The sequence below is a fragment of the Dryobates pubescens genome, chromosome 13, assembly GCF_014839835.1.
Source record: "Dryobates pubescens isolate bDryPub1 chromosome 13, bDryPub1.pri, whole genome shotgun sequence".
In the NCBI taxonomy this organism is placed as follows: Eukaryota; Metazoa; Chordata; class Aves; order Piciformes; family Picidae; genus Dryobates; species Dryobates pubescens.
In genome coordinates this window covers 26,900,031-26,922,002 of record NC_071624.1, presented here as the reverse complement: position 1 = coordinate 26,922,002, position 21,972 = coordinate 26,900,031, and the positions used below count along the sequence as shown (strand labels likewise).

The window sequence follows — 21,972 nt, the reverse complement described above, 5'->3', positions numbered from 1 at the left end:
CAGTCTAAATCTGCTTTCCTCATGCTTCAATCCGTTTCCTCTCATCCTATCACTACAGGCCCTGGTAAAAAGTCCCTTGCCAGCTCTCCTGTAGCCCCTTTCAAATACTACAAGGCTGTTATAAGGTTTCCCTGCATCCTTCTTTTCTCCAGGCTGAACAATCCCAGCTCCCTCAGACTCAGGGGAGGTGCTCCAGCTCTCCGGCCATCTTTCTGGCCTCCTCTGAACTTGCTCCAGCAATTTCACATCCTTGTGCTGTTGGCACCAGAGCTGGACATAGTGCTCTAGGTGGGGTCTCATGAGAGCAGAGCAGAGGGGAACTGTTGTAGCGAGGTACTTCTTTGTAGAACTTCCCCATGAGAGTGGTGAAGCCCTGGAATGGGTTGTCCAGGGAGGTGGTTGGGGCACCATCCCTGGAGGTGTTTAAGACCAGGCTGGACGAGGCTCTGGCCAGCCTGATCTAGTGTGGGGTGTCCCTGCCCATGGCAGGGGGCTTAGAACTAGATGATCCTTGTGGTCCCTTCCAACCCTGACTGATATTATGATAGAACTTCCTCAGTGGCTGTAAACCAGTGATTGAAGCTGTCTATAAGACATGGAGTGCAGAGAAGGAAATGGCTGCAGTCTTCTGAGGTTCTTGTCATCTTATTCTCACACATTTGTGTCAGAGCTGTTCTCTCTGGTGCTGTGTTTGAGGCTGGCTGTTGCCCAGTGATGCTGCACAGGAACTTGATTAATGTGTGACAGCGAGAGGAAGGGGCAGGTGTCATCAAGGCCTTTCTCTTACAGATGGTGTCTTTTCTCTTTCCCATCAGCATCTCTTCTCAACATCTTCTTCTCTGACTGGTATTACTACAGAAAGAATTTGCTTCCTTAGCCACCATAAATGAGCTCCAAAGAAGTGTTTTGAGATGTTATTACTTGGAACCAAGTCTCACCTTTTGTTGTTAATTACATTTTGTGAAGAGCTGGGCAGGAATGGCCAGGATTAAAAGGCAATAAAATTAGGTGCTTCCTTCCCTAGTGCTCCTTTCCACACTGTCCTGAGCACTTGGTCCACGTCAGGCTCAGTTGACAGTGGTTAGCCATGAACCGCAGAGCCCATTCCCCTTTATCTCAGGGCTTTGTGTGATCTCCTGAGCATCTGCTCTTGCATAGTTAGGAAATGCTGCTCCAGAGCACACTGTGCACCTTCCCCATGACCCACTGTAGATACCAGATCTGTGTGGCAGCAAGAAGTGCCAGCATCCTGAGGTAAGCCATCCTGAGGGCAAATTTGTGAAGGTTTGTATTAAGGCAATCATTGATGCAGTAATCTAAAACCATGTTTGGTGCTTGTTACTTATTTTAAACTTCATTTTCTTCTGTTTTTCAGCTCAGATCGACTGATAGAAGAAACAATAAGGTAGGGATGAACTTACTAGTGTTCATTATTTTCTGTACAATCAGCATTTACATTAATTATGTCTGAAAATAGCAGGCATTTTACTTGCACAAGAGCAGGTATTGTTCCCCATGCAGCAGCACAATGAAGTGTGGTGGTGGGTCTGGGGTTTTTCTATTCAATGTTAACACAATGGTGTTGCTTAAATATTTTAGTCATCCTAGTCTAGAAAATGTGTGTTTCTATTTGAAGGTGAATAGCCCTTACAAAAACAAAAGGGAATGGTAGGGCAGAGTGAATCTCAGGTTGAGCTGTTGAGGGCTATTCCGGTAGTCAAGCTGTTTCTTCTCACAGTGACACTCTTCTACAGCATGATTTTCTGTAATGCCTGTATTCAGCACCCTGGTGTGCAGCTGATAGAGGTGAGAGCTTTTACCACAAGGCCTCAAGAGACTGTTGCTGTTATGTAGTTATTTATCAGGGATCTACTGGAGAGAATCCAACAGAGAGCTGCAAGGGTGGTGAAGGGACCTGAAGATCTCTTCTATGAAGAGAGACTGAGGGAATTTGGGCTGCTTAGTCTGGAGAAGAGAAGGCTGAGGGTGGATCTTACTAATGTCTATAAATATCTGAGGGGTGGGTGTCAAGAGGAAGGTGCCAGACTCTTTTCAGTGGTGCCCTATAATAGGGCAAGGAACAATGGGTACAAGCTGGAACACAGAAGGTTCCACCTCAACATGAGGAGAAATTTCCTTCCTTTGAGGCTGCTGGACCCATGGAGCAGGCTGCCCAGAGAGGTTGTGGAGTCTCCTTCTCTGGAGTCTTTCAAAGCCTGCTTAGATGAGTTCCTCTGTGACCTGCCTTAGGTGCCCCTGCTTTGGCACAGTGGTTGGACCAGATGACCTCTAGAGGTCCCTTCCAACCCCTAAGATCCTCTGATTCTGTGGTTTTTTGGGGGTTTTTACTTAGTTTGAATACTTGAGTGATACCTTCTGTAACTGTTCTGGAAATTTTAGAACTACAGCATCATAAATTACCTTTTACCCAGTTGCCCTTCCCAATGTGCTGCTGAACTCTGGGGTTTTGCAAACAAATAATTCAGAGTACCCAGCTTAATGGGTTTAAATTTGAGATTATTGCTTTAAAAACAAACCAAAATAAGGAAGAAAGCAAGCAAGATATGCTTTCAGATAATGCATGTACTGGCATAAGTGACCAAGAAGAGTAATTAAGGGTGCAGCAAGACTCTGTGTCCATTAAGGGCCGGCTAGCTTAAGTACACACAGTGGGCTCAGTCTAATTAACATGGTGGAAGAATGTGTTAAACCACATCAATGTGCAGTGTGGAAGCAGAAGTGGTCATAAGAATAATCTGAAAATGTGGATCTCATTCTCACCACAGCCTCATAAGAGGCATTTGCCCAACTTAGCACAGCTCCTGTGAGCCTTTGTTTTATTTGGAGTTCTAGTCCTTCCCTGATTAATAATCCTCTCCTTTACTGCCACGCTTGCAGCACTGTTTTTCCATCTCATAAAACCTCTGAACATTTGTTGTGTCTCTTACTTGCTGCCACTCTACTAACCAGAGCATTAAACAGCATATGGTGATTTATTAACTTTAATATCCTGGGAAACTACTCCTGTTGCATCATTTGTGCTCTCCTGAGCCTCTTGGCTGTGTGACATCCGAGAAGCTGAGAGTGTGTGTGTGTGAGAGAGAAAAGTGAATCTCTCTGTTGATTTCACCTGTGCAGGGGAATGTAGCTGTGGCAGGACAGGGCAGCTGCCTGAATATTCACCTAGGTTCCTCCATCAGTTTTGAGCCTGTTCAGGAGCTCTGTGGTGTCATCAGTAGGTGTCCATGGCTGGTTTAAAACTGCTATGAGTCCCATGGCAGTCCCATGCTTGACTACAAATCAGTTGTCTCTGAAGAGGAGATCTCATGAGTGCTTATAAATAAAGGGTGAGTGTCAGGAGGATGGAGCTAGGTTCTCCTCAGTGGTGTCCAGTGACAGGATAAGGGACAGTGGACACAAACTGGAACACAGAAGGTTCCATGTAAACATAAGGGGGGAAAAAACCTTCACATTGAGGGTGGAAGAGCACTCAAACCAGCTGCTGTGAAGCTACCTCCTCTGGAGGCATTCAACCCCCACCTTGACATGTTGCTGTGTGATTTACTCTAGTTGATCCCACTCTACCAGATGGGTTGGACTCACATGGTCTTCAGAGGTCCCTTCCAACCCCCACAGTTCTGTGAGTCTGTGAAGTGGCTGCTTCTCACACATAATCCCTGCTGCATGGCTTGGGTCAGAGCTCCTTGGTGCCGTTTGCTGTTGAAGAATGGACTTTGAGAGGCTGGATTTCAGCTCTCCACATTGCACCATTTATTATTTGTAGTAAATGAACTTTTTTTTTTACTGAAGTTGTTGCCAAAAGTGCTCTAAATCTCTTTTTGTAGTAAAAGAGCCTGTTTAGTAACTGCATTGAGCAGGAAATGTAATTTCATTTGTGTCATCTTAATTCAATTCCAGCTCTGTTAAAATCAGGGTGAATCTTTTGTTGACTCTCTTTCTTGACATCCCCAGTAATTGCAAGCATTCAGGGTTGATATTAATTGGTGGTAAGCCCTGCTGCATATTAAGTGATTTTACCAGATGGAAACTTACCCAGCTTCTGATTATAAATTGCTTTCTCTGTTGTAAACCAAGTGAAAGGGGAAATTGTGCAGGGGGAGCTGCTTGAATGCAGATTCCTTGAGTGAAGGGAGATGTAATTAGCTTATTCTGGCTACTGATACTGCTCTGGCTTCAAAGTTTACATCTGCTGTAGTTCATTACTCATTATTTGGGTGTAATTCAGGAAGCCAAGAAATCACTTTTTTTTTTTGGGGTGGTGGTGGTGGTTATGGATTCTGAACTCTGGAAAGCATTTTTTTGTGTATGTAGAGGTTTTTGGTGACCCCAGTGCCAGGGTCTCCGCAGGAGCACTGCCTTCAGTTCTAGTGCCCCCACCATAAAGACATCAGACTGCTGGAGTGGGTGCAGGGGAGGCCAGAAAGATGATCAGAGGGCTGGAGCAGCTTCCCTATGGGGCAGGGTGAGAGTTGGGGCTGTTCAGCCTGGGGAAAAGAGGCCCTGGAGAGACCTTGGAGCAGCATTCCAGGAGCTGAAAAGGGCCTGCAAGAAAGCTGGGAAGGGACTTTTTACAAGGGCTGGTAGGGATGGGATGAGAGGGAATGGATTGAAGCATGGTTTGGACTGGATATTAGGAAGAAGCTTTATACAGTGAAGGTGGTGAGACACTGGAAGAGGTTGTCCCAGGGGGGTCATGGATGCCCCCTTCCTGGAGGTCTTTAAAGCCAGGTTGGATGAGGCCTTGAGCAACCTGGGCTAGTGAGAGGTGTCCCTGCCCATGGTGGGGGTTTGGAACTAGATGATCTTTAAGGTCCTCTCCAACCCAAGCCATTCTATGCATCTATAAACCTATGACTGTGAAACCTTCGCTCTGCCTCTGCAGAGCGCTCAAGAAGTGCAGAGCCTCAGCTCATGCTGCCTGAGGTTCCTTGTGCTGGGTTGAGGCAGCCCCTCTCCCCACCACGGGCAGAAGTAACGACTCAGACAAAGGGATTGCACAAGTGATGGAAAGTGTAAATGGAAAGCAGTGCATGTTTACAGAGAGCCAGAAGCACAGTGACCAAAGAAACCCCAAAGCAGGCCCAGAAACATCCCATCCCCACCTGAGGGTACACCCAAGACCCCCAGGGCTCCTTCTTCCCCCCCTCCTCTCCACTGCTAGGCTAGTCTCAGCTGGCCAGGTCTGAGACTGCTCATCCCCCTGGGCTGGGAGAAACCTCCCCCCAGGTTACCAGGTGGTGGTGAGGGAAAGAAAGAGTAAGTGCCAGACCCCGTGCTGGATCTTATAGTGGCACGGGGAATTAGGGTAGGAAATACCTGGTACTAGGAAATACCTGATACTATGATACTACTGTGGTTTCCTGTGTCCACCCACTGGGCTGGACTTTTGGACACAGGAAGTACCCGTCATATGAACACAGCAGAGGGTACCCAGCCCAAACTGCTACCTTCCAGAGGAGGAAGGTGAGGGAGGGTACCTGGGGCCCCTAAGCTGTAGGGCTGCCCTAGCTGAAGCGCTGCGTGGGGGCTCTCCTTCCAGGTGTGTGGTTGGTACTGAACTCGCGATCGCTTCTGCGACGGAGCGACGTGACTTGGGTTCTTACTGCAGCAGATTTCTTTGCAGAAACGAGTGGGATGTGCTACTTTGTACTGCAGTTCTTTTGGAAGAGTGTTGGCTCCTCTTGGCCAGATTTAAACATAAGCAGAGAGGTTTTTTTGTTGTTGTTGTTTAATATGTTTGCTGTTCTTGGGTTTTCGTTTCCAAACGTTATCACTTCTCCAAAATAGCAAACCATTTATTCCTTGTTTTCCAACAACTTAGACTTTTAGCTTGGCTCAGTTGGAATTATTTTCTTCTTTATGGTTGTGCTTGTACAGTGGGAGAAGTTCTTAGGATTTTGTTGTAATGGTGCTCCTGGGGCCTGGTTCAGGCTGATTGTGTATTAGCAGATAGACTGCTCCACTGAAGCCAGGCCAAAACCATAGGTTTAGTTTCCCCCCCCCCCCAAAAAAAATCATCTGCTCATGTATTTGAGGTATTTCTGTAGGTAATTAGGATTTAATGAAAGGGGGAAGCTCACATGCATTGCCTCTTGACTTGGCAGAATGGAAAGAAATGAGTTAGATTTTGAGTCTTAGCTGTTTTCAGAAGAGCCTTGCTGGGATAGCATAGCATAGGACAGCACAGCACAGGGCAGCAGAGCACAGCACAGCATAGGGCAGCATAGGGCAGCGCAGCGCAGCATAGGGCAGCGCAGCATAGGGCAGCGCAGCGCAGCATAGGGCAGTGCAGCGCACAGCGCAGCACAGCATAGGGCAGTGCAGCGCAGCATAGGGCAGCGCAGCATAGGGCAGCGCAGCACAGCACAGCACAGGGCAGCACAGCATAGCATAGGGCAGCACAGCACAGCATAGCATAGGGCAGCACAGCATAGGACAGGATAGGACAGCATAGGATAGGAGGTCCCTGGTGACAGGTTGGACTTGATCTTTGAGGTCTCTTCCAACCTTGGTGATACTGTGATAGGATAGCACAGCATAGGATTATATAGGGTAGGATAGCATAGAATTGAATTGAATAGAATTAACCAGGTTGGGAAAGACCTATGAGATCATCAAGTCCAACCTATCACCCAGCACCATCTAATCAACTAAACCATGGCACCAAGCACCCCATCCAGCCTAGGCAAAATCATTTCTGAGGAAATGCTCCTTTTGTTCTCATTTTAGGCTTCATTAAAAGAAACAGTAGGCTAAAGTAACTTGAAAGATTGGTTGTGTATGCATATATATATAGACTCAGGTGTATATTTATAGATGTGAATATGTATGTGTGTGTGTGTGTGTTAACACAGGGAATAAATGATGCAGGCAGAATTTTGGCCAGTTGAAACCCAGAGCTTGCATTTCTATGCAGAGCCACAGAGTCCATTCCCTTAATCATAGGTGTTGCCATGAATTCCAATGAGCAAGTATGATTCATGGAGTACAAAATGAAGCAGGAGTTCCAGGCATACATTAATTATTTGATTTTTATAAACATGGCTTGTTCCTTTAGAGCTTTGGTTTAGTTCTCCATCAGTGGTTTGGCTGAGCTGTCTCAGTGGATGAAGCAAGGAGTTGGCTTTTTGGTATGATTCAGCTGCTAATCCTCTGTGTCTGTTTGGCTGCTGTGTGGGGTGAAAGCACCCCACAGCTTCAGGTAAAAACACTTTGTCCCCAGGTCAAGCAGCATTAGGAAGTGTATCCCTGCAGCTTAGACCTGGTTTGACTGGTAATGGCTGGGAGTGGTTTTTTTACTCTGTACTTTTCCATGCCCATGAAAGCTCCAGACTGTGTGCAAGTATCAGTGGGTTTGCTTTGGAAGAGAAAGTGAGGTGCTTGCACCCCCACAGCACTACTGAACATTCAAGCACAAGCTTGAAGTGTAAGTGGAATTTTGAGGAAGTATGGCTGCAAGAGCAGGAATTTGAGCTGCTGCTGGTTTGTGGAAGGGATGGATGGGCTGCTCGGTGCGTGTCGCCTCGCTGGCATCTCCGGTGTGGGCTGTGTCCCTCAGCCCCTGGCTTAGCAGGGATAGCGCTCTGCTTGCTGCTGACTCTGCTCAGGGAGGTCATCCTTGAGTCCTTGGCTCCAGGTGGCTCTGTGCCTTGGGTTTATGTGCTGGGGTTTAGTAAACAACTTGACATGACTTATTTTGTGTTTGTGGTGCTGGGAGCAGGACCTTTTGCTCTGCTTCTGGCCGATGTTTGCCCTGCCCCTGGTTTAAAAGCAGATGAGTTTGGGCTGCTTTTGCCCATGGCCTGGCTGGGGTTGGGGCTGAGGAGGAGGGAGAGGTGGGAGCTGCAGAAGGGCAGACTTTGTGACAGCACTGGGCTAGACTGGCTTAAAGTGGTTTTCTGGGAAACCCACTTAGCTCAAGGTCTTGCCACTGCCCAAGGGAGGGTGCTTAACCCCTCCTCACTGATGGGGTTGCTCAGTCTGGAGAGAAGCCTGTGGGGAGACCTTATGGCAGCCTTCCAGCACCTGAAGGGGGGTACAGGAGAGCTGGGGAGGGACTTTTTACAAGGGCATGTAGTGACAGGATGGGGGGCAATGGCTTTGAGCTGAAAGAGGGGAGATTTACACTGAAGATTAGGAAGAAATTCTTTACAGTGAGGCTGGTGAGCCACTGGAACTGGTTGCCCAGGGAGGTTGTGGATGCCCCCTCCCTGGAGGTGTTCAAGGCCAGGTTAGATGAGCAAGTTGGTCTAGTGGGAGGTGTCCCTGCCCATGGCAGGAGGGTTGGAACTAGATGACCTTTAAGGTCCCGTCCCACCCAAACTGTTCTGTGAATCTCTTTGTGGCTGAGCCTTTGAGCTCACCTAGATGAGATTTGTCCAGCCCTGCAGCAGTCTTTAACTTTGTAGTTCAGCAGTGCTCTCCTGTTAAATACAGAGAGCAGAATACCATCTGGTTTCAGAAACTTGGTTCACACCCAACTGGTAGTTCAAGCCAGTGCTGCACTGAGAATAGTCCATGCTAGGTTCCAAATGAAACAAGAAATCAAGGTCAGCTTGATGCCAGGAAGAGGCAGTCAATCTTTTATTGTAAATGTTGTCTTGAGGTTTCAAAACATGAAGAAAAAGGTATTGCTGATCTGGAGAGGTGGTGTTATGGAGTAACTAAGCAGGGCCAATAGAACATGATTATTTTTGATGAAATGCCTTTGCCAGTGGAGAAATGGCAACAGTAAGTCAATGAGCATATGTTAGGGATGGGAATGAAACCAAAACTGTCTAATGCAGGATATGAGGAAGCTGCAGCGCTTAAGACTGTACAAGACCAAGCAGTGGACCAGTCCCCAGGAGCTGTGTGTTTTCTGGTGGTGCTTAAATTTAAGTCTCATTCAGAGATACCAAGGCTTAGGTAAACCAGTTTGTGTTTTGAGGAATCAAATGACAAAGAGCAGTGCTTTTCACTTCAATTTTGACTTGTTAATGCTAGAATCATAGAATTGTCAGGTTGGAAGGGACCTCAAGGATCGTCCAGTTCCAACCCCCCTGCCATGGGCAGGGACTCCTCACACTACAGCAGGTTGCTCACAGCCACATCCAGCCTGGCCTTAAAAACCTCCAGGGATGAGGCTTTCACCACCTCCCTGGGCAACCTGTGCCAGTGTCTCACCACCCTCATGGTGAAGAACTTTTTCCTAGCATCCAATCTGAACCTACCCATTTCTAGTTTTGCTCCATTCCTTCTAGTCCTGTCACTACCTGACACCCTAAAAAGTCCCTCCCCAGGGATGGTAGCTGCAATCCACTTAAGCTCTTGTTCCTGGATATTACAATTACATTTTATTACTGGACCATGTCCTATTTTCTGTGGTCATCACTCCATTTATTGTACTCTTCAGAGCTCTTCACTCAAACCTGGTTGATGGAGCAGAAGGTTCCAATCTTGTAATATCTAAACTTAAACAGCTCCATCCTGCCTTTTTATATGAAATGGGCAGTTTCAGTCCTCAGATGTTAAAGCAGGAACCTTATGTTCCATGATAATCTGTAATAATTATTTCCAAAGGCATTTTGGAGGTGTCTCAGGAGCACTTTATACCCTGGCACTCAGCTTGTATTTTCACTTGTGTAAATTAATGGATGCCTTAATGAGTCATCGGTTGCATCTTAAGAAAACATGTGGCTTAATTCAGGAGTGCTTTGAGAAATGCTGTATTAAAACTTATCTGGAGAAGCATCAAGTCAGTGTGGGGGTGTCAGGTAAGAAGCTGTAGGTTACTGAGCAAGCTTTCCTCTCTACAGCTGGGAAAGCTTCTCCTTTTTTCTCCAGCTTGCTAATTCAGCTTTCCTGAGTGCTCCTCTCAGCAGCAAATGCAATATTAGTTATTGTGAACTGGGTGCTTTTGCTTCAGAAATTCACATACCTGTGTGCTGAATGTCACCTGTTAAATCCTCTGTCTTCTCATGTGTGAGACAATTTGAGGTACTTCTTGTTACCATTTTGCAGCCCCTTTCTCAGCCTGGGATGGTTAACTGCTTTGTCTGTATGGATAGCTGCTTATCCTCACTTCAGTGTTTCTGTTAACGCCTTCTGTAAGCTGCTTTTCTTTCTGTACTCATGCATTGTTGGCTAGGCAATGATTTGATTCCCCATTCCTCCTCCAATCTCATTTTCACCTTCATTTCTTCTAATTTTAGCCTTTAAGGCTTTATGTAAAGTGCAGTATCCAGTTTATATTGCACAACTTGAGAACAACGTTGGGCTTGCACTGTGTGTTCTGGTGGTCCCTATCTACCTCCCTTAGAAGTCATGCTCACATTAGCTGGGAGCTCTGTGTACAGACACTGAGTGTGAGCAAGCAGAACATGCTTTGGGAAATTCAAATCTCTCTGTCAGGCAAAAGAAGCATTTTGCATTTCCCTGTGTGTTCTCCTCTGAAGTCACAGCTTTAGATCCCTTGATCTCATCTCTCTATCTGTGGTATTGATGATCTGGATGAGGGGGTTGAGTCAGTCATCAGCAAATTTGCAGATGACACCAAGTTAGGAGCAGATGTTGGTCAGTTAGAGGGCAGATGGGCTCTGCAGAGGGACCTCGACCGACTGGACAGATGGGCAGAGTCCAATGGGATGGCATTCAACAAGTCCAAGTGCCAGGGGCTGCACTTTGGCCATGGCAACCCCATGCAGAGCTACAGGCTGGGGTCAGAGTGGCTGAGAGCTGCCAAATGGAGAGGGACCTGGGGGTGCTGATTGACAGCCTCCTAAACATGAGCTAGCAGTGTGCCCAGGTGGCCAAGAGGGCCAATGGCATACTGGCCTGCATTGGTTAGGCCACAGCCTGAGTACTGTGTCCATTTCTGGGCCCCTCAGTTTAAGAAGGACATCGAGACACTTGAACGTGTCCAGAGAAGGGCAACAAGGCTGGGGAGAGGCCTTGAGCACAGCCCTATGAGGAGAGGCTGAGGGAGCTGGGGTTGTTTAGCCTGGAGAAGAGGAGGCTCAGGGGAGACCTTATTGCCCGCTACAACTACCTGAAAGGTGGTTGTAGCCAGGAAGGGGTTGGTCTCTTCTCCCAGGCAACCAGCACCAGAACAAGAGGACACAGTCTCAAGCTGTGCCAGGGGAGGTTTAGGCTCGAGGTGAGGAGAAAGTTCTTCACTGAGCGAGTCGTTCGTCATTGGAATGTGCTGCCCAGGGAGGTGGTGGAGTCACCGTCCCTGGAGGTGTTCAAGAGGGGATTGGACGTGGCACTTGGTGCCATGGTCTAGTCATGAGGTCTGTGGTGACAGGTTGGACTCGATGATCCTCGAGGTCTCTTCCAACTTTAGTGATACTGTGATACTGTATTGTGGTGTTCCACTTAACTTTTATCCTTCCAGAATGTTTTCCCTCACAAACTTGTCCAAGAACTTACTTTCATCATTGTTATTCATGTAGATACAGTCAACAGCAATACAGGTGACAATTTCTGAGTTATCATCCAGCTGTGGTGTATTTCTGGCTGTCTCTGTGTTGTATTCCTGGCTGTCTCTGTTTATTTTTAAATGCATGCCAGCCCAGCAGAAGCAGCATTTGTCATTCTGTTCCTCCTTAAGCACCATATCTCCAGAGCCTAAACTTTAATGTTCTCTTTGTCTGGATGTAAATGGGTCTGTGCAGTTTGTCTTGACAAAGTTACTGCATTTGAAGCAGCTACATGAAATACTATCTGGGGCTGCAAGTAATAACCTACCCTTTCATTTTCCATCCTGTAACTCCTTGGTTTATGAGCTGAAGAGAAACTTAAGGTAGAGACACGTTTTTGTCAGCTAAGTAGTTCTTGAAAGCCTTCATTTTAATGTCTTCTTTTTAACAGCACCATTGCTTTTTCCAGCTTCCAGAATGGATTAGATGGGGAATTCTGGTTCATGCTGACCTGGAGTGAGTTGTTGTATTTGGATATGGTACATACAGCTGGACCCTGTGTTGGTAAAGACAGAGTATGAGGACTTAGATGCTCATGGAGGATATTCTTAATTAGGACCAAGGCTCACAAATGTATTTTATCTGTGCTGTGATAGAAGCATCATTTGATCCATTAGAGACCAGCTCCCTCAACTCCAGCTTATGAAGACAGTCAGGTTGGGCTTGCTGGGAAGAGACATTAATGCAGAGGAGACTGCATCTGATGGAGTCAGGGGACAGTATTAATCCTGAGCCAAAGCAAGTAGATCCCAACACTTCATTGTTTTAATTGTGTTGAAAGACTTGGTGACTGTATGTCCCAGCCTGGTTGTCCAGAAACCTGTGTGAAGCTCTGTGAGCCGTGTTTGCTCTCAAAGTGCATTTGCCTCTTCTCAACCAGCACATTCACTTTGCAAATTGATCTTTTAATAGTGAGTCAGCTCTTATTTGCTTAATACCTCATCATACCTGATGACAGACAAGAAATTTCATATGCTCTCTAGAGTGAGAGCATGGGGCTTCTGTGATTGAATGAACTCAAACCAGAGGAGTACCTTTAGGTTTGCCTGTAATGCAAGAACCACTTTTTGTTGGGGCTGGGGTTAGGCAGTGCCTAAACCCTGCCTCTTTCAAGCGGTGTTTTCCATTGCTGATGGCTTGCAACAAAAGAGGAACCATTTAAGTGTAAAGGCTAAAGATTAATGGGGAAAAAAGTGGTTTCATTCATATTGCTTCACCTCATTCATTGTTCTCTAAAACAGTGTTCCCTGCTTGCTTCCCTCTTGTTTTAGCTGCAGGTTATTCTTAGCACCAACAACTTGATCTCTTTTTCTCTTGCTCCAGCATTGCCATGGCAACTAAAGAAAATATGACTTCCCAGAGAGGGATGTTGAAGTCAATACAAAGCAAGATGAATACCTTGGCTAGTATCCTTTCCTAAAAATTTGTGCTGCCAGTGCAGAAGAGGAGGTATAGTGCAATTTTTCACTCTGTCATCTGGGGATCAAAACACTTTCTGCTGTCAATACTCTCTAACCTCTACGCTACTGCCAGTAGTGGCAAACAGACCGTTTTTACCCAGCCTCACTTGATAGTCTGACTGAAGCAGCTCAGTGATGAGTGTGGTGAGTAAGTTTTACTCCAATTTGAATACTGCCTATCAGTCATTGTAGCTTGATTTTCAGGTAGAGATCTGCAATGACATGCCAGGTTTTTTTGTTGTTAAGTATAATTTCATTTTACTCCTTGCTGTTTGCTTTCAAGAGTACCCAGAGCTGAAGCTTGGCATCCATTGCTGCTTGCTATGGTTTGTAGTTAAGAGTATTGATGACCCGAGTGTCCTCATGTCCATCACAGCCTTGCAGATGTGAAGATTTTGGGTGGTTGGTTTCTCTTCATACCCTGAACCATGGAATCAACAAGGTTGGAAAAGACCTCCAAGGTCATCAAGTCCAACCTGTCACCCAAGACCTCATGCCTACTAGACCATGGCACCAAGTGCCACGTCCAGTCCCCTCTTGTACTCGTGGCTAAAGCAAGTGCCAGGCTGCCAAGTCATGCATGTTTGCAGTTTCCCCTCTTTCTCCTTCCTTTCTGCCACGAGGGTCCAGAGAACAACATCAACATCATTTGATGAGACAGATGACATCCTGAAGAGATGTACCTTAAATAAAAGAATGTCATTACAGTTCTTAGCAACTGGCAAGAACAACAAAACAATATTCAATAAGCTTTAACCTTAAAAGAGTCTTGGTTCCAAAGACATGAAGCCCTGGGACTTGTTCTCTTGTTGGCAATTGTGTTTTGTCCATTCAAAGGTAGATTTGAAGATAGATTTGTGTCTTTGTGAGCAATCACAAAGGAGCTCTTCCTTATGTGCTCTCCCTGCACAGTGCATTGCCATGCATGATTTTCCCAGGCCAGTGCTTTTGGTTGTTCCCTTCACCAGGAGCAGAGATTCCATGCAGTAAATCCCACGGATGCTTTATATAACTGCCCCATTTGTGATTTTCATTCTCATTTAAACACAATTATTTAAAGTAACTAAGCCTCACGTCCTGGAGATTAAAACTACATCAAAGGCTGGTAAATGAGGTGATCAGGTGGGGAATTCTCTGTGGCTGTGAACTCTGAGCTGTTCTGTTCTCTCTTTTCCCTGGCTGTCATTAGTGGAGTGCAGCTGTAATCCTGCTAACTAGCCAGCAGGCCGCCTTACTGCATCTGCTTTCTCCAGCTTGGGAGCAGTTCTGCACTTCTTGCAGTATTGGGATTTCCACATACAGACTTTGGGGCTTGTTAAGGAACTTTGTTTTTTGCTGATATGGCCTTGACTCAGACTCCTTCAAGATCGGTTTCCAGCGGTGAACAGCCTGATTCAAAGGATCAACCTACGGAAACGACGAGATTCCCTCATCCTGGGTGCTGTTATTGGCATCTGTACCATCTTACTGCTGCTATATGCTTTTCATTGATGGATGTTCCCCCATGGACTCTGCTAAACTCATCACCACCATCCCTCCCTCCCCAGCCAAGGAAAAGTGGGTGGGGGAAGCAAGAGACTTCAGGCAGCCTGCTCCTCATGGCCGGGGGCATCAGCATGATGTCTAGAGCTTACGATGGTAGCCTGCGACGCTGGGTTTGGGGTGAAGCTGCAGTGTTTCTCCTTCCCTGCCATACATCTTCCTTTGGTTAACTTCTTGCAGGATTTGTTTGTTTTGAATCCCTTTCTCACTGCAAGGTAAGTAAACATTGGGACATTTAGCAGAACCAGGAGCACGGTTTTCTGTGCTCAGCGGTGCTGGGGAGATCTGTTTTGGGCTGGTAAGTGGGGAAAAGATTGTTCTGCTTGCCTTGGGTGGAAACTCTGCAGGAAGCCAGTTTCCCCTGTAGGCCAAGCACAGTGCTGAACACTTCTGCCCTGTGAGAAGAATATTGCAGCTTTAAATCATCAGGTTGCTTTACTTCTTCAATATATGTTCTGCAATTCTTTTGAACTCCTGGTTGAGGTATTAGTTATTTCCGCATCATTTGTGCTGTGAAAGCCGTGCTTCACACCAACTCCTCAAGGTGAAAACAGCATTGTTCAGTTCACTGTTTGCACAGAGTATGAATAAACTACCCTCTGAGGAAGATCTGTAAGGTTTCTTGTGGCTTTAAAGGGACTCAGAAGTCCCTCTTGGTCAAAAGGGAGCACAGTGTCCTAGCAGCTGTTTACGATAGCATTCAGGCATCTGAAAAGTGACCAAACACGAGCTCACCTGAAAGTGGTCTTTTGGGTGTAAATACTTCTGATTCTGGCTGGCATCACAAAGGTCGTTATGAAGACATGCTAAGCAGTTTGAAAAGTCTATATTGTAATTTAGATAAAGTTATTCTAATAGCATTAATATTTTTTACACTGTAAGTAGGAGATAATCTAAGCTTGTGGATTGGACGTGAGAACTGTGACGGTTATACCTGAGGCAAACGTATCTGCGTGGACATAACTGCTCATGGCAAAGGGGTGAATGTAGGAGTAGTGCAACAAGGGTTATTTGCCATGATCTGGGGAGGGGGGGCAAGGCAGGAAAGAAGTTTTGTCCAGATGTGCAAGATGAATTTGGCTGTGTTTGTGTCTAAACAGAGCAGAGGTCAGGAATGGCTTTGGTTTGCAGATTGTTCTCCTCTTCAGACAGTTTTCCTTCTGTCCTATCATAACCCCATCGGTTCCAGCTGAGGCACTGAAGTATCTTTTGAGAACTTGATCAACTCTTTTTCCACAATCAATTTACAGTGCCCCTAACAGATTTCCTGTATGCCATCACCCACAAATGCCACATGGTCTCCAGGTTCTCCTCTGGAGCAGAATCTAGTAGGGTGGATGCAGTTTTTTTGTTCACCGCTTTTTATAGTGTCTGTGAAGTAGCTGTCAGAGGGAGTAGAGACTTGTGCCTGTGTAGTGTGCAAACCCACACTGTCACACCTAAACTCTGTGTATGGATTTTGAAGGCTTATCTGCAGACTAATAACTTTGTGCTAAAGGGTCATCGAAGGCTTCTAATCAGTCATCTCCTCGCTGGGGTTAGAAAGTGGTGGGGATTAATACCTGTAAAACTGGGGGCTTGTGCTTTGAATAAAAGGTGATTCTTGGATTGATTTGGGAATGTTCCTGGTTTGAAATGAAGAGTTCATTAAAAGGATTTATGGAAAACCTCGATGGATAAAGGAAGTTTATTAATGAATCTGTGTGTTGGGAGATCAGACCTCTTCTCCTCAATGTTTTTCCTTTGCTTCCATTCACCACCCCAAGGGACCTTGCTCAGCAGTTGTGCTTCTGTTTAGGATTTGTAGGGTTTGGTTGCTATATAGTCAGCAATATGAGATCTGCAGTACCATAAATACACTTCTTTAATCTCACAAACAGTCTTTTTACTGGACTTAATTGATTATTTGGTGCATACATTTAATCTTACTGTGTGGAAAAGCTGCTATGGATGTAGATTATAATAAATATGTAAACATAACTGATTTTTTTTTTCATGTTATGAAAACGTTCCAGGGAACTGATCTATTTTAGTATAAAAATAACAGAAATCCCCTGAATTATCTCTGACAAAGCTTTACTGGAAATGGTTTCAATGCTGGCAACCCCTCCACAGTTTGTCATTGTCTTGGTTTAGAGACAGAATTTGGTGTTGTAAAATGCATTTAATTAACCTTGTAGCCTTCCCTTCATCATCTCGTCATCCTCTGGCAGCGTGAGCAGGCTCTGTGTTGCTCTCTGAAGTGCTGCGCTTGTGTGGAGCTGAGGAAAGCCTTGCTAATCCTCCTGAAGATTTCTAATGACATGGACCTGTAGCTGGAGCAATGGGCTGTAAAATGTAAGCCCTGGTCTCTGTAGTGTTCAGTCTCAAATCCCCAAAGCTGGGTTTGTATGTCTCCTGTTGCTAAATGTGCTCTCCACATTTTGGATTTGATGTGGTTTCTCTTGCTCCAAGGGGGGAAAAAAAGAACATGGTTAAAGAGTTCTCATGCCTGCAATTCCTGGCAAAGCTGCAGTTTTGTAACTCAACCAAATAGAATGGTGCTAGGAAAATGATTGCTAAGCCATTGACATGAAAGGGGAAAATCCATACTATTGCTACAGCACATTCACACACACACACCCCCAACACAGGCACTTTGTGCTGGACACAGCAGCCCCTTCAGCAGGCACTAGAGCATCAGGGAGCCCGCTGATAACTTTGGATGCCATGCTTCACACAGCTGCAATATTTTTACCCTTGCTCTTTAGACTATTTTTTGACCTCTTTGTCAGATCTTCAAGTGCTGGAGCAGAGGAATGGCATTTGGGCAGCACCCTGTGTGTCATTTCTGTGGCCATCGCCCAGACCACAGCCCTGACCCATCCCCAGCCTTTTACAGGAGCAGACTGAGCCAGGGTGGAGGCAGGGCTTTGCCATTCCCTGGGGCTCTGGGACCAAGCAGCAAGGTGCTTCAGGTAGTCCTGAGAGTTTCCCCTCCCTGGCAAGGCAGAACAGTTTTTCCAAACCCATATTGATTTCAGGAGCTGTGTGGTATAAATTCCTGCTGGATTGGTTACACTGAGCTTTTCACATGTAGTTGTAGAAGTCCTGTCTCTGAATAACCTTAAGATTGCTGTGAGAAGAAAGAGTCAGTTCCTCACTGGGTGTTGAAAACAGAGAGGGCAAAACTGGATCTTGTGGTGTTGATAGCTTGTCCTACAGGGCTGCATCCTCTGAGAAGCTGTGCTGCTGCAGCTCCCCCGAAACAGCTGCACAGGGAGCAGAGTCTCGGCCACCACTTCTGGTTGTCTGACTCATTTAGCCAGGACTATTTTAACTCTCTACAAGTAGCAGCTTGCTCCCCAAGACCACTCAACCTTTTCCTAATTTATTTTTTTTCCCCCAAAACTTTAAATTGAAACAGGAAGGAGAGGTAACAGCTGTGTCCCTCCTGAAGGAGAAAGGAATTCCTAAACTCCTTAGATCAGCATCAGCTTAGGAAATCCTTCAGAGCAATCAGTGGTCCTGTTGGGCAAGGTGCAGCCCAGGAGACTACAGTGAGACAAAACTGAGCCATGTTCTAGGTGACATCTGCAAGTCCTCTTAGTGCCCTGTATCCCTCCTGTCAACTCAGTATTTGAAACCAGTGGTGAGGCTTTGGGTCCTGAATGTGTGAGCTGCTCTTGGTCTGTCTACTACTGAGTGAGGGAAGCAGTTCAAATAAACCCTCAAGACAAGAATCCACCCTCCCCTTTCTCACAAATTATTCCACTCCAGACCCTTGGCCATGAGTTTCTGATTGCACTTTCTGATTTCTTTTCTTTTCACTTTTCATACAGCTTCTGGAAACTTATTGTACTGTAATTATTTTTTGTTCTCACCTATTGTGCATTCTCTGTATGTATTAAAAGAAGAAAAGCTTTGATATGTAATTTAATAATAAATTAGAATTCTAAGCAAGGTGCTTGGTTCTTTCCCCATGACACTCTCTGCCTGCTGAAAATTCAGGGAAGGTGCAGGGCAGATTGATCTCTCCAGTTTGGAGTTGTCGCTGCACATACAAATGAGTGTGTTCTCCAGTTTTGTCCCCAGTATCAGACATGCTGGAGCATCTCCTGACCCAAAATGCTCTGTTGGGTGAGAGGTGCTCCTCCTGCCTGCATTTGCTGACCTGGACTCCCTGTCTGCCCTTCTGTTTCAAGCGCCTGCCCTGGAAGGGTCTGAATAGAAGTCAAGCTCCTTTTTTCTTGCTCTGTTCTTGGACAGATGGAACAAGGATGGTTTTCTTTAGAGGTAAGCTTTAAATGTTTTCTGTGTATCCATAACATGTAATTCCCCAGTGCACCCTAAAATGGATGTTGATTTGAAGAGTCTTCTCAGCACGAGGTGCCTCCCCCCTTTTTCACTACACTTCTCAGTAGTTTGGTAGCATTTTTTACCCCTTCCTTCCTACAGTCCCAAGACAAGCACCTGGTGTCAGGAGGGAGGGGACAGGCTCTTCCCACTTGCTCCCTGTGATAGACAAGGAGCAATGGGCATAAGATGCAGCACAGGAGGTTCCACCTCAACACAAGGGGGAACTTCTTTACTGCAAGGGTCACAGACCACTGGGACAGGCCCTCCAGAGGGCTTGTGGAGTCTCCTTCTCTGGAGACTTTCAAGGCCTGTCTGGGTGCATTCCTCTGTGACCTGAGCTATGGTCCTGCACTGGCAGGGGGGTTGGTCTCCATGATGTCTTTGGGTCCCTTCCAACCCTAACATCCTGTGATGCTGTGAGCACCAAAAATAAGCTGATACTTTGAACATGGTAACAGCAATTGTTGAGAATCTCTGAAGCTCTGTCAAATCCTAAGCCACCTCCATCCTCAGGTGTTCAGGCAGCATCACCCCTGCAGGACCCACCTGTGCCTGGTGGTTTTGCAGTCAGTGCTGAATCTTTCAAGGCCCCTCAGCTTTATTGTCTGAAACAAGAAAATGTGGCTGGCACTGTGGTACCTGCCGGTTTGCACAGGGCCCAGGGTGAAGGGGGATGGCTCTGCTCCTTCCAGAGCTGTCCTGCTGTGCCTGTAATGCTGCTTGGAGGCAGAGATGGATTTCTGTATCCTTAATGTGCCTGCTAAATATTCAGGAATGACCATATGCTTTCTCAGGGGAAAGCACCGACTGTGTGCTTCGAGTTACAGAAGGAACTTCAAGCCCCGTTGGGGAAATGGAGAGGCAATTCCGGCCGCAGCCAGTGGGAAGTGCAGTTAGTTCTTCCAGTGTGCAGCACTGGTAATAAGTGGTGCATAAAATTCCATCTTCATTTGGATTAGAAAATAAATTATTAACGGAGCTGAATCCTTTTTTTTCCCAACTCCGTGTGCAGTCAATAATTCATAGTGGCACAAGCCTCGGATATATATTTCTAACCATCCCCCTCCCGGAGTGCTGCTGCTCTACGGCGGAGTGCTGCCCTTCCCGGCGGGCGCTGGGGGTGCTCCTGCATTATGGATGAGCCCTGCTCTGCTCCTCCAGTCCTGGTGCAATTCCGTGAGCGGATCTCCCGTTGAAAGGGAGCTCAGTGCCCCATTAGAAATTCATACAGAGGCAGGAATGCCTTTGTTTTCTGCCCTTCGCTGAGCGTGGGGGATGTGCCGCTCTGTGGACTTGATCTCCTGCCATGTTTTAATAGCAGATCTGGGGGTGTGCTGTAGGTGTTTACCTGCTCCTTCATCCCAACTGGGGCTGTGCTGGAGGTATTTACCAGCTCCTTCATCCCAACTGGGGCTGTGCTGTAGGTATTTACCTGCTCCTTCATCCCAACTGGGGCTGTGCTGGAGGTATTTACCTGCTCCTTCATCCCAACTGGGGCTGTGCTGGAGGTATTTACCAGCTCCTTCATCCCAACTGGGGCTGTGCTGTAGGTGTTTACCAGCTCCTTCACCCAAACTGGGGCTGTGCTGGAGGTGTTTACCTGCTCCTTCACCCAAACTGGGGCTGTGCTGGAGGTGTTTACCTGCTCCTTCACCCAAACTGGGGCTGTGCTGGAGGTGTTTACCTGCTCCTTCACCCAAACCGGGGGGCTTCAGGTACACAAGCTGTGCTGCTGCTGCCTGAGCCCCAGCGTCTGGGCTGTGCTCATTAAAGGCTCGCAGCCTGCTGTTCCCTTCATCTTCCCCCTTCTTCGCAAGCTGTTTGAGCCCATGGCTGGCGTGTGTTCCTCTGCTGCTCAGCCCTCACTTCATTTTTCCCTCTCTCTGCAGCCCTCCTTGCTCTTTGTTCTTAATGGGACCCTGAGGCTTTGCTAACCCAGTTTCGATGGCACTGCTAGTAAAGCAGGAGAAGCCTGGCTGTAATCAAAGTCCCTCTGCCTTTGAGACAGCATTTGCAGTGTTCTCATTGTGGATTATCTTCTGACTGCCTTGCTTTTGATGCCCTGTGAACCCTTTGTTGGTCAGCAGTGTCATCTTGAGAGGTCTGCTTCAATTGTGTCCGTTTAGGTCTTGCATCTTGTGTGGCTTTACCTTCCTGCCAGTCACATTCTCCTCCTTGCCTTCCTGGCTTCAATGAGGCATTTCAAACACAGGGGTTTATTTTTGGTCTCATCATTTTCATTCCTTTCAAAAATACCTATCCATACTTTGAAGCCCAGAAAGGCTGTCCCAGGGTGACTTGAAGCTTCTTGAAGCTGATCGATCAAAGCCATACCTAGAGCTGAAATTTGACTGATAACCACTCTGGAGCGGGAGCGCAGTGTGCTCTTCCACAAATGCTGCAAACGGGTTGGCTTCAGCCCCTTCAGACGTTGTTTCCTTTCTTTCCTTATCTCCCATGCCCACACCTATTGGTCTGTTGCAAGGTTCTTGGAAGTGGAGACAATATTCTTCGTCATTTGCCTTTCTAAAGGTGTGCTGAAAAGAATTAGAAGCTCCTCACCGCAGGCTGCATTGCTTGCTGCTCCCCTTCAGCTGCCAGCTTGGTAGTGGAAACTTTTCTTCAGATGTTTACTGGTACTTGTGCCTGGATATGTCATCTGCTACAGATCCCTCTGTCTTCAGACCTGTGCTGAGCTGGCTGCTTTCAGGGTGAAATGCTGCTGAAACGCCAGATTTTTAAAGGAACCTTTTCTTAAGGCTCTGCGGGATGCTGAAGAATGTTGCAGGTGTAAAAAGAAACGGGGAGTAGCTGTGAAAGTGCTGATCAGGTCTCCCTGGGCGGTCTGGCCATCAACACAGTAACAACCACTCCTTACATTACAAAAGAACTGGACCATGCAAGGACCTTGTCACCACTGGAGACTGGTGAGTACCTGTATCGTGGTGCTGAAGGCCTGGGAGATCCCAGGAGTGTCCTTCACCTTCCAGCACAGGAAGGAGGCTGAATCCCTACTTGGACGTCTTCAGTCTCCTTTTGATGCGAGAGAAACACTCAAGAGGCCAAGTGCAGAAGGGGCTATACGTGGATACTTCCCTGCTGTGCTATAAATGGAGTTCCCTCTAGGTCAGGCATGTATCACCAGTGCT

General features: G+C 46.7%; 1 protein-coding gene across 2 annotated transcripts in view; it reads left to right on the top strand.

Annotated features, from left to right (window-relative positions):
* Positions 1 to 17,269, top strand: part of GOSR1 (golgi SNAP receptor complex member 1) — a 40,564-nt gene extending 23,295 nt beyond the window's left edge. For both annotated transcript variants that reach the window (XM_054166516.1, XM_054166515.1), the window contains exons 7-9: positions 1,376 to 1,405; positions 12,807 to 12,889; positions 14,310 to 17,269. In XM_054166516.1, the coding sequence (XP_054022491.1) occupies positions 1,376 to 1,405; positions 12,807 to 12,889; positions 14,310 to 14,434 (238 nt within the window). In that variant the 3' untranslated portion in view covers positions 14,435 to 17,269. The remainder of the gene's footprint in view (positions 1 to 1,375; positions 1,406 to 12,806; positions 12,890 to 14,309) is intronic.
* Positions 17,270 to 21,972: the final 4,703 nt, after the last annotated feature.